This window comes from Pteropus medius, unplaced genomic scaffold (genome assembly GCF_902729225.1).
Source record: "Pteropus medius unplaced genomic scaffold, Ma_sr-lr_union100, whole genome shotgun sequence".
NCBI lineage: Eukaryota > Metazoa > Chordata > Mammalia > Chiroptera > Pteropodidae > Pteropus > Pteropus medius.
The window spans coordinates 15,731,136-15,743,999 of NW_024354499.1; the positions used below are offsets into that span (position 1 = coordinate 15,731,136).

A 12,864-nucleotide genomic window follows, 5' to 3' on the forward strand; every position below is an offset into this window, starting at 1 on the left:
GACATGTCCACTGTCCTGGAGTTGACAGCTTTTTTATACATTACGTCTCGGGGAAGAAGGATGGGAGTTGTTTTGAAAGAATTTACATTGGCTATAGATAGGGGAAAAGGTGAACTGGGCACAGTTCTAGGATAGGTGCACAGTCTATAAGGAAGAAATATTTACTATTGCTTGGTCCTAGGCAACAGTCCAAAAAGTTCATGCGTAAGCAGGATGTGGCGGCATCTGGTGATCTGCTACTTCCATTTAGATAGCCATCTGTAAGTTGGCTCAAAGCTCCAAGATATATTCAGTAATGTGAGCAGTCATTTTGTTAGTTGGCCCACAGCTATTAACTGGGTAATTCCTCTTATCTCTCTCACTCTCTGGCCTGCTGTAATTTAAGATATCAGAATTTTTCTCTTGTCAGAAGTTTTTCACTTTTCACTTCTACTTTCTCACACTTGGGATACTTTTTCCTCTCACTTTCTGTTCTCTAAAAGTACCTGGGTTTTAAAAATTAAGGTTATGGAAGGCAGTTTCTGGAGGACAGGAAAAGTTCTATTTTGACCTGGTGCTGGCTGAGTGTGTTCACTTAATGGTGTCTCAGAGCTGTACACTTATGATTTGTGCGTTTTCCGGTATGTATATTTTACCCCAACACAAGATTTTGTCATTTAGTACTAGAGGAGTATCAGCTCGTTTGTTATCAAGAGAGAACAAAAGAAAAGGTGATGCAAGGAGAGGCTAATCTGTTTTAATTGATGTGAAAATGGGGAGTCCAAGGTGAAATTGGGGACTGACCCAGTCATTTTACTTTGGGGTATTTATCTTAAAGGAATAAAGATGTGTGCAAAGTTTTAGCAGTGTTACAGTAGTGAAAAATTGGAAACAACTAAATGCTGAGTAATAGTTAAATAAATGATGGCACAACCAAAAACAGAATATTATTTTGCCGTTAAAAGGTATGCCATAAATGTTTATTAAAGCCACTTATAAAGAGCATAATGCAATCCCGTTTTTTTTAAAAAGCAAAGTATATTTTTTACATATATGCATAGAAAATAAGCAAAAAGAATGTATACCATAAGATTAACAATGGATTATACCTGAGGTAAAGAATCGTGAGTGATTCTTATTTCCTTATCTATTTAAGTTTTTTCCTCCAGCGAGCACACATTTCTTGTACAACGCCGTGGAGAGGAAATGCATTTTAGGGCAGCAGCTTAAGCAATTAGCCTCCTCCCCGGAACAGACTCTTTTCTACCACATTCTCACAACTGCTGGTCGAGGGGAGGCCAGGGCTGGTGCTAGCAGCTTGAACAATTCTGCTTTTATAAACGAAAAAGGTATCAATGATCCCAGGAGCATGTTCAAATATGGCATGTCAAGTTTAGAGATTCGAGAGGACCTCTAACTTTACTGATGCTCAAATCATATTTGTAAAGAGGTGGCTTCTCCTCTTTCATGGGTCCCTCTTCAATGAAGTGTTGGAGAGCAATTTTGCCTCCACTTCGGGATTTCAGAGATTTCCTTTAGAGATCGAGTTATACATTTTCCAGGATTCAGTTTACCCCATCCACCTTATTTGAAGAATTTCATGCTTGTTTATATAATAACTATACAATTTCATGCTTGATTATTAAAAAAAAAAAAAGTCTGGTACCATTCAACTACATTATAGAACTCTGTGAAAGGCAGAAGTTTTCATATTTCATTACTGTCTCAGGGTTCTGTGTGCAGTAATGGGTCTATCACATGTGCTCAAGAAATGACCTGTTCCCTTGCGCTTTGAAACACAGAACCCCATGCTGAGACAGAGGCACCTGGAAGAAAGGCCTGAGCGGTGCGGAGGAACAGCTCTGGCCTTGCTGTGACTCTGGTCAAGCTTCTCCCAATCTCTGGACTTCAGCCTTCTTCTTTGTAAAATAGGTGGGAAAAAGATTTGCACCAAGGGGCCATGAGGCCCCCACCAGCTCTAACGGCCGGATTCCGAGAACACAGCCCTTTCCCCCCATACATGTGCATAATGGCATTGTAATCCTTCCGGTGTACTGTAGACATTATATAGTTTTGTTTTGTGTCAAGGTAAAGGCATAAAGAAAAAGTAATCTTTCCTCCCACCCCCACCCACGAAAATAATAATGAGAATGAAAACCAAAAGAAGACCGTTGCTCTCCTTGTAAGGGGAGTTCTCAGGTTGGAGTCTTGAACTGGCCCATCGCCATGTTAGACATATCTCTCTGAAGGGCTCGGCTTGCCTCCTGGTCGGACGACGGGCCTGGAAAAGAGGCGACCATCATTGTAGCAAGAGCCTCTGTAATGCAGTGCAGCATTTTTTCATGTCTACCCACCCGCCCCTGCCTCCCAGCACAGGACTGGCTGGCTGACCTCAGCAATCTGCCAAGAGCCTTATTTGTGCCATCTTGTTTAATGCTCGCAGCAACCTGAGGGATAGGCACTGGTAATGAGAGGTTAAAGAGTGTGCCCTAGGTCGCATAACCAGGAGGTGAGGAAGTCAGGATCTCAACACAGACTGCTTCTTGGAGACTTTGTCGAGGTCCCCATGGAGGTGAGAGAAGGAGGCTGATAACCAAAGTCATCAGCTGACCTGATTCTCAGCCCCTGGGAAGGTCGCAGGGATAGGGGAGGATGTAAGCAAACCACCACCATTGGCCATTTTCTTCAGTTACCAACCTTCTGCTTCTCTCCTAAGTCACTATGCTGACTCTCTGTCCCCAGGACTCCAGGGCCATGGCCTCTCTCTAATAAAGGTTCTCACCATCTGCTGCTTGGAAAAGCTAGGACCTGAACCCAGGGCTGCCTAAAGGGTTAGAAGACCCAAATATTATAAGAGACTCACCTGGGACATTTGCAAACACGTCTTCGGTTCCCTGGATAAGGAAAAAGAAGGAGTAAAATGACTGCCCCACCCCCAATGATCCCCAAATATGGTTTCTCTTTCCCATTTCCTGTTTCTTTAAGATTATATATGTATAACTCTTGAGAGCCCAGGTGAGGGCTCCTTTTCCATCTCTCTTTGCATAATTAAAAAAAATGCAAATACAGTATAGGTGAGATAGGTTAGTACAGTCACTTGCGTGGGACCCAAAGCCGGGTAAGGGGTTCACGGGGAGGGAGCCAAGAGTAAACCTCAACCCGTGGTGGTTTAGACCCAGCCCTCTTGGGCACTCACTGGTCCTAGGGGCCAGAGGCCCCCTCGCCCTCAGGCGTTTGTAATAAGCCCGGACCTGTGCTGTCACCACTGGCTGCTGCGCGGACGGAACACACCGCCCGTGCTGCAGCCTGGGGTTAGATAGGGCTCCGTCTTCCAAAATCTTCCCAGAGAGTGGAAAAGGGAAGGAGAGGGGCTTCCCCGCGTCTTGTCTCCAGAAAGAAATGAGCTGTGCCGGGGCGTGCGGTGCAGCTCAGAGTCCCAGAAATCTCAACCCCATGTGCTCTCAAGGGCTGTCCGGAGCATGCAGCGCGATGGGCTGGAGCGAAGCCAACTGCTCCCCACCGTGATCTCCTAGGACTTACTGTGATTGCAGATGATCGTGATGACCAGAGATAGGAGAAGGACCACGCAGATCCCAGCCAGAGGCGCCCAGATGTAGATAACACAGGCGAAGTGCAGCTCCCTCGTGTCCGCTGACGACACCGAAGACATCGACATTTAGGAGCAGGGTCAGATCCTCCACTCCACCCCGACAGCCCCGGCACGTCTCCCGGCTCCGGATCTCGGTTTCCCCACGACCTGAACAGCCCTCGGCTCTACCTCCAGGATCAAGGCTCCCTGGTAGGGCTCTTCCCGCGCTCTGCAACGTCCCTGGCCACACCGTCTCGGGACCCTGCGCCCGCCTCACCTGCGCTGCCCGCTGCCGGCCGGCACACCTCCGGGCTCAGGGACACTGGCTGCGATGCTTTGGTGGGCACTCGCGTGAGTGGTCGCGGCGCGGGCGTCGTGGTGGGTGTCGCTGCAGGCGCAACAGAGCGTGGTTGGGGGCCGGGCTGGGGATCTGGACGCTTACCCTCCCCCACTGCTCCGTGCGCCTCTGCCCTAAGGGACGCCTTCTCCCGGTGTTCCCCGGAGGAACGACAGACCGTCCCCCGCGCTTCACTCTGCTCTCAAGGCGGGAGAGATGGGATAGGGACCTCCTGGCTCAGCGCTGACCCCTTCCTGGCGGATACGGTAGCCTGCCGTGTCCCGGGCTCCACGAAGTGCACCCGGCGCCTACGACTGGAACGCGGGAGCCCGCTCCATCCCCTGCAACAGCCTCTCTCCAAGGTCCAGCGGTTGTTGGCTCCCTTGTGGGCTCGGGTTGAAATCTACATTTACTGACGAGCCAACGGAGGCTCAGCATTTAAGTACCGTACCCGGGGTGCACACAAACACCCGAACTCGAGCCCAGATCGGCAGGACCTAAAAAGCGATATTCTGCCGCACAAACTTAGCCTCAGTTTCCTCGTCTGCGAAATGGGAACAATATCTAAGCAGCCCCCAGAGGCGCCAAGAGGCTCCAAAGCGGGCTTCTATGTGAAAATGGGTTCAGAGGTGAATCCCAAACCCCACACCGAGAGGAGCCGCGCCCTCGGCGCCCAGACCTGGCAGGAAGACGGGCACGAAGGGGCTGAAGTACAGTATCGAGTTCCCTACAACCGAGCAGAAATAGTAGCCTTGCTCCTCTTCGCGGAAGTTGTGCAGGGTGAGGCTGAAGACGGTGTCCTGGATCCTCTGACCCGACATCTGTTTGCTGTTCAGCCCCTCGGCCGTCTTGATCCGGATTTTGGAGATGTACATTAGGAAGACAGGGCTGGTGGCGGGTCCAGGAGGCTGAAAGAGCCACGAGCAGCCCGACGCCAGGCTGGACAGCAGCACTTCGCAGCGCAGCTCCACCTGCTTCCCCAGGTGCGTCTGCCCTGTCTGCGACATCCGGAACGACAGCTGCCCGAAGGTCGTGGCAGCTTCTGCGGAGGGCAGGCGGAGAAGTTAAGGCGGGAGCCCCGCGCCCCCCACCAAGCCCGCCCCCGCCTTCCCCAAGGGTCGCAAACTCACGCAGCAGGGCCAGGGGCAGGAGCAGCCAGGTCACCGGCAAGGCCATGGCGCACCCCTGCGGCGCGGCTCAGCTTTCAGCTCAGACGCGAGTAGAACGCGCAGGAGACAACGAAATACGGAGCCGGGAAGTTGCGCCCTCCGGACGGCTGCCGAGTCCAATTTTGCGTTCTGAGGATGTGATGTCATCTATAGTCCCGCTGAGGATAGAGTCGTTCTCATTTTCGCGGTTGCCACCTTCCAGCCCAGTGAGGGAGCTGGGGCCCATGAATGGGAGCCATCCAGGCAACCTTGTCGGCGGCTGGGGGCAGTTGAAAACTGCAGATTTGAGAACCAGGGAAAAGGCTTGGAAATGGCCCTTTAAAATGGCACTCTTTGTGGGAGTGACAGAAGGATAAAGAGAGATTAGAGATTTCAAGATGCGAGGGCAAACAGGAAAGCAGAGAGGAGTGACCACTTCCTTTGCCCTCTCTCAAAGTGTCTCTAGCACTGTTACCTTGGAGCTTTGTCTGCAAAATGGGTGCTAAGGGCTGAGAAGGAAGAGCCGTTAGTGACTTGCCCACCTCCCAGGGAACTCAGTCGGAGTGGTCGGTGTTCACCGAGGTAGGATCTTCTGCCTTCTACTTAGGAGACTTCAGTGAGGCCGCAACCACCCCGGCCTTCTGTGAGGCTAGTGGTCCTCTGCTAACTGCACCCTTAGGGGTTTCTCCCAGTGGCTAAACCTTTGCTACACAACGTGGTTACTTCTTAGGGTCATTGCAACAGCGTGCACACCAGTCTCTTTCCTGTTCAGTCCTCCAACCACCGGCTGTGAACATTAGTCTCATAAAGGGATCCGATAGTGTCTCTCTTGCCACCTCCCGTGACCTGCAGGACTGGACAGATGCTTAAACTTGGCTTGGATCAAAGCCTTTGTTTGGATGCTGGTTTCGCCCAGCCTCTGCCTGGTCCCCTACTGCATTCTCACAGAGCGTGAGGTTGTCTAAACTCAGGGCTCCCCTTGCCTTTGCTATTCCCTGTGCTTGGAAGGCTTTCTGTTTAAGTCCTGAGGCCAGCTCCAGTGCTGTGGGACTTGGACCTCATTTCTCTGTATCCTTGTCTCTGAGTGCCCGGCAGGGATGTGAGTAGTTTGAGTGAACATGTGAGTGAAGGCAGTTTCCCTTGTCTGGCCTTGACACACATGTGTTTCCTTCCTTTTTGTCTGTTGCTGTCCTGAAACCTTCCAGAGCAAGTGGGTGCCTTCCCTCAGTTTCTTCGGGGTTCCCTGGTCTTCCCACTTGAATCTTGTATTAGGTGATCTTCACATTGCTTGGTTCTAGAGTCAAGCCACCTGGCATTATCTGTTCCATGTGTCTGCCTCACCTGTGAGTTCTGTTCAGTGGGGACTGTGTCCCCTGGATGGCACATCACAGCTTGGGCCGAGCTGTGTTTATGGAACTGCAGTCCCTCTGTGCGGTCTGAACTTGTGCTGAATGGGCTTTAAAAAAAAAATTACTTTGATTTTGATGCTCTCATACCCCTTCTCGAAGCATCTAAGGAGCTTACTCTAACATGGAACATTTAACATTTTTTATTTAGAACAGTTCTTTAAATGTCTTTTAATTTAAAAGAATTAAATATTCTTGAAAAACTTCAGACAATACAAAAAAGAATACAGAGAAAATTCTCTCAGTTTTCCTCCTCATCATCCATTCTCCAAAGAAAATCACTGTTACATTTGAGTATGTTCCTCAGATGTTATCTGTGCATAAACAAATGTTTATGCATAGTTTTTAGACGCATGCAGTTATGCTATGTATATATTTTTTTGCAACTTTACCTTTCTTATCTAACAGTAGAAGAAAAGCTTGTCATGTCAACACATTTAGAACTACCCCCATTCTTCTAAATGGATGCATTTTCATTTAAGCAGTTTCTCACTTTTAAGCAAGGCTGTAGTAGATATAATGCCTCTGTGTCATTGAGGACTTGCACCAGTATTTGAAACATTTTCAAATTAAAGCTGAGGGAGGTTGGGGAAGGAAACTCTTTGTAATGATAGTTATGAATGGATCCCCTGGCGTGTGTGTGTGTGTGTGTGTGTGTGTGTATCCTTGGTTATGTAGACACAATGCTGTGTCTTAACTCACATAAATGAAGGTAACAGCCAAGTCCAGACAGGCCACCGACATGGCAATCTTCATTTTAAATAGCAGCTTCCTATTTTGCATCATCTCTCTGTTCCCACTGCAAAGAGGAGTGTTAAATGGCTCTGCTGGCCAAAGGATGCAATCAGGAGGGTGGTAAAGAGGATGGACGGTTATGAAAGTATATTTTGCCTAGTGGAGGATGCATGGAGAAGAGCCAGAGTCAACTTGCAGATATTTGGATCTTGAGAACTATGCCTCTGAGTATGATGATGGTCAGATTTGGGAGTGCAATGACTGAAAATAGAGTAGTCCCATCTTAGTCTCCTGGAAGTGAGCTGCAGCTGGCTTGGAGGCTTTCCAGCCTTACAGCTAAGAAAAGTACCAGCCATGGGAGTGGTAGCCCCTTTGTACAGAGCACGACGAAGGGTGAGGGGAATGCCAAAGAAACATGTCAAACCCACCAAGGAGGTTTTGTGACCCCAATGATATTTTTCACAGAACTTGGTGGATTCTCAATGTAACCACAACGACATCCGCTCTGTAGCAGGCAGGAGAGCAGATGCAATTGCAAAAGTTCTAGGGATGCTTGCTTGCTCTAGGACCAGATGTGAAAAGGGCTTGATGAGGCTTGCCCTTCACCTCCAGGTAAGTTCCCATCTCCCATGCTGCGACACTCACGCTGGATGGTGTGTAGAAATGAGAACCACTGTACTCTGCCATGCAAGCTCCTTATATTTGAAAACATCCAGAGAGAGAAAGAGTGTAAAAGACTAATCAGTTTCTCTGCTGAATTTAAACAGGTCTTTATTTTTCTGAAGATGTTTGTTCTTAAAACATGGAAATAAAATAATTTCAATTGACATGTATTTAGAATGCATAACCGGGCAGGGCCATGGTAGAAAATTAATCAGGGCTCTGCGCCACGGTTCCTAAGATGCTCATTCAGAGACAAGCAGGAATCATGGCTGTGGAAGTTGCCTGCTGTCTTTCCTTGTCTAAAGAGTCAGCTTGTTTGGGCCTAGAGTTATCAGGCCTTGCTTTAATTCAATCACCTCACTTCTGCCACTCCCCCTTTCTTCTTCCCTGGGACCTCCAAGGTCATCTAGGCTGCTTTCATCGCTTGCCTGGACTTTTTCAGGGGTCTCCCAAACGGCCATCCAACTTCTTTTCTGGTCCCTTCCATTGCTTCTGGTCTCTTCCAGTGAAAACCTTGTCCTGCCAATTCTCTGCTTCCATCTGCAAGGGCTTTGCATGGTCCCTAGGAGAACATCGGGTAGTCCCCAAATGTTGCCTAAGGCCCTGCACACTCAGCTCTGCAGCTGCATCTCAATCCTTTCCTGCTTGCCTTCTTCACAAGTCCTAGGCTTGGTATCTCTCTGTTTTTGAGAGGGTCCTTGATTCTTTCCACCTGAGTGCCACTGAACATGCTATTCCCTCAGCCTGGAATGTCCTCATCTCTGCTTAGTAAACGCCTTTTCTTCAAGACCCATCTCAAGCATCTCCTCTCTCTGGAGCTCAGCTCCTTGCCTCCTCCTGCTCCTGTGCAGTATAAACAACATCCTTCTCAGTGTCACCTGGACCTTAGCATCCCTGGACAGGAGTACTTCTTCTGCACAGCAATGATTTGTTGGTTCAACCAGTTTGATGACCAGACCCTTGGTTCCTTGAGGAAGAGGCCTTGTCTTTCTTACGTATATACTGTAATGCCTAGCTGAGGGTGTGACACACACTTGGTCTTCAAGAAACCATGTTTGGTACATGCTAATTGAAGACAAAAGCAGGGAGGAGCCAAACAGAGGGGGGCAGAGATAGTTAATACCAGGTAAGAGTGGTCAAGAAAAGCTTTACAAAATGGCCGGTTTGAAGATAAGGTTAGAATTAGGAAAGAAGTTGAATTGGTTAGAATGAGGCATTGGACTCGTGGTCAAGATGGTGTCAGTACCATGTTTTAACGCATAGTCATGGTATGACAAAGAAAAAGAAGAGGAAGGAGAGAATGTAGATGCATTCAAAGTATATATATATATATTTAACTCAAAGTATATATATATATATATATATATATATATATATATATATATATATATTTAACTCAAATTGGGATGTGAATTCATTCCAGAAGAGATGCAAATTGTGTAAAGTCTAAAAAAAGTTTAAAATAAAGAAAATAAGAACATGTACAAAATGCAGAAATTAAGAAAGAACAATTGAATAGTGATATATACTGAGCATACTGGAAATGAAAACTTTAGATATAAACCAGGATATACTCTAGATTGGACATAGTTGAAGGGGTAATTAGTAAAATGGAAGCTAGAATTAAGGAATTCACAGAGAACATAAAGCAAGGAGATAAACACAGAAGCAGTAAGGACAAAAGCAGTTTGAAAAGCTGTTGAGATGTGGAATGTGAAATGCTCAGTACTATGAAATGTTTAATAGGTTTTCAGAAAGAAGAGAATAAAGGGAATGTGAAGGTGGAATATTGGAAAAGATCACGGCTGAAGGTTTTCCACAATTAAAGACACAAATGGTCTCAGAGTGTCAAATAGGATAAGTAAAAATATACATATCTCTGAGCATACTAAAGTGAACCACAAGGCATCAAAAGCAAAGAGAGGAAAGCATCCCAGGAAGAAGGCATCTCAGGAGGAGGGCATCCCAAGAGGAGGGCATCCCAGCCAGAGGAAGCTGGGACAGTTCGAATTATGTTTTGGGGATCCTTAGTCGAAGCTTGGATGGGGTAGAGAGAGTAAGAATCTTGTCTCACCTAGCAATAAGTAATATGACCTTAGGGATTCATTAACTAATTGAACATATCCAACTCTTTAAGAGTTGAATTTCCCCTCAAAGTTACTTCTTAATGAAGCTTCTTATTTTGAGATAATTGTAGATTGACATTGCAGTTATAAGAATAGTGCAGAGAGATCCTGAATTCCCTTCACCCAGTTTTCCCCAAGGTAACATCTTGCTTAACTATATAGTACAATATCACTAAATGTTACTTTTTAGGTTTAAAATTAATTTTCAAAATTTGTAACTTGTTTATGTTTTTTGAATAATTGTACAAGTTTGAATAATGGAGTAACCTAAATAACTTTTTAATGCTTAGAAATTTATGGTTACAGGAAATTAAAGTTTCACCTTTTGTACATTTTTGGCAGAGAAGAATGATCAATAAAAGATCTTCCAGCATATGAACCTATTCCATTAGAATACACTTCTACGGAGGAAGTGGGATAGAATTCATCAGTTTAAAGAGAAAAAAGAATGATGAAAAATTGCCAAAAGTTACAGAAGCACTTGTTCTTGTATTTTTTAAATAGGCGATGGTTGAAATAAAATTGATAGGTTATTTATTTATAGTCTATTAGAAACAAAAAGAGTGATGTATAGGTTTTACTTTAAAATATCAATACGACACATTGGAAATGACATGTTTTACAGCTATTAATGATGAAAAGTGTTTGATGTTAATTTAAAACTGAATGAAGAGCACACCCAAGTTCATAGCAGCGTTATTCACAATAGCTAAAACATGGAAGCTACCCAGGCGCCCACTGACGGCAAAATGAATGAATAATTAAAATGTGGTATATCCATATAATGGAATATTATACAGTCTTAAACAGAAAGGAAATTTTGACATGTACTACAACATGGACGAACCTCGAGGACCTTATGTTAAGTGAAATAAGCCAGTAACGAGAAGACACGTAGTGTGTGATTCTACTTATCTAAGGTACCTAGAGTAGTCATAATCATAGAGGTGGAAAGTAGATTGGTGGTTGCCAGGGGCTGGAGGTTGGGGGAATGGGGAGTTATTGTCTAATGAGTATAGAGTTTCAGTTTTGCAAGATAAGAGTTCTGGAGATAAATTGTATAACAATGTGAATGTACTGAACTACGACTGAATTGTACACTTAAAAATGGTTCAGGTGGTAAATGTTATGTGTATTTTACCATAATAAATTTTTTTTTAGTAAATATAGGAGTACATCATAGCCTTTCATACTGTGAGAGAGGGCGATGCAAGAACAATAAGATTTAATCATAACTGCCACTGTTTATTTATCCATTCCTATGTTGATGGACCTTTAGGCTGTTCAGTTTTTGTTGTCATAAACAAATGCTACAGTGACCATCCTTATACATATTCCCTAGAGTTCATGTACGAGATTTTCTCTAGGATGTCGGCCTGGAAGAGGAATTACTTAAGGAGGATGCTTACTCAAATCATATGCTTCTCTTCAACCCTGTAGCTATTGGCAACTTTCGCTTCAAAGTGGTGATACCAGTTCATACTCACAACAGCCGCGGATGAATTTCTATTTACCCATACGGTTTATAACTCTTGGTTTTGTCAGACTTTCCAATTCTGCCAATCTGATGGTACGAGTTGGTATCTTGTTGTTTAAACTTGCATCTCTCTAAGTTTGAGAGTGAGCATCTTGTCATGTGTTGGCTGTTCAGCTTGCCTCTTTCTGCAAAGTGTCTGTTTGCATTCTTTGCCCACTGTGTAACCTCCAGAACTGTCCTCAACCTACCAGAACTCACAAATTTTGTTGGTGCTTAGGGAACCTGATTTTTTCCCAATAATTATGCACTACTAATTTCAACAACCAAATGACCTCTTTTTGTTCATGGTGGGTGCTGAGTCCTGTTGTAGTCACAGTTAAGGCTCTGGCAAAAAAACATTGTGAGACAAAATAAAATAAATCTGTCAAAAGGTTCATTTCTTATCTCTTTCATTGTCTCCCTCCCTCCCTCTCCCCTCCCCCCCTCTCTCTTGCTCTTTTTAGTTTACCCCAAATAGAAACTTTAAGAAGTCAGTGGAAATTTTTCTTTTTATACAAAATGGTTCATTCTTTAGTGGGCGCTGGTTGAGGGTCCATGAAGTAACCTCAACTCAACCATAAAGCTTTTCACTCTCACGTTTTATAAACTGTGACCTTGCCGGTGGGAAGCCTCTCCCCTCCCCCTCCCCTGTGCTACTTTCCGAGGGGATCTGAGAGGTTCTCTGGTTCTCTTGGGTGCCTGTGGGGTGAGCTGTGGAAGCTGGAGGATGCGACAGTGGAAACACCGCAAGAGGGGAGGGCAATTGTTTCCATCAGCTAACCGCCCCCAGCCCGAGGGAGGCTGAAAAGGCTCCAATTTGTCCTGTAGCACGGTGACCCATATTAAAAGAGTTTTCTCTTCTGGGAAGAGGAGGAGGGGGAGATGTCACCCTGGAAAGAGGAAGGCAGAAAAAGCGGATCTTGGGAAGGAAAGGAAAGACAGAGAAGCCTAGGGCTCCCCGCTCTCTTTCCCTTCGGCTAGTCCTTCAGCTCCTCTTCTTCCTCTCTTTGGATGGGGATGGAATGAAGGGGATGAGAGGATTTCTCAGGATGGTTTTCACTTTTTCCGTTTAGCAAAGGAGAGAAATGAGCTGCTTCCTCCATACCTCAGACACTGAGGTGCACTGTTCATTGGGAATGGCCTTACATGTGTCCAGAGGCAGAGCCATGAAATAGGATCTCCCCTATCCTCATAGTCAGCTTCTTACTTGGACTGTAGAGAATGTGTTTCCAACCCCGTCCCCCGTACCCCGCCCGCCACCCCCGCCCGCGGGTGTGTAGTGGAGAGGAACTACATGGAGTTGGGGCGCAGTGGGATTTGCTGTTCGTGTCCTACTTCATGGCATGCTACTGCCCTGGGCACTGA

General features: G+C 45.9%; 1 protein-coding gene across 1 annotated transcript; it reads right to left on the reverse strand.

Moving 5' to 3' along the window:
• Positions 1–926: 926 nt before the first annotated feature.
• Positions 927–5,966, reverse strand: CD8A (CD8 subunit alpha). Its single transcript, XM_039852743.1, has 6 exons — positions 5,036–5,966; positions 4,585–4,947; positions 3,846–3,956; positions 3,520–3,630; positions 2,843–2,873; positions 927–2,260 (listed from the first exon to the last, which is right to left on the reverse strand). Exons 1-6 carry the CDS (start codon positions 5,079–5,081, stop codon positions 2,209–2,211), a joined length of 714 nt encoding a protein of 237 aa, XP_039708677.1. The 5' UTR covers positions 5,082–5,966; the 3' UTR covers positions 927–2,208.
• Positions 5,967–12,864: the final 6,898 nt, after the last annotated feature.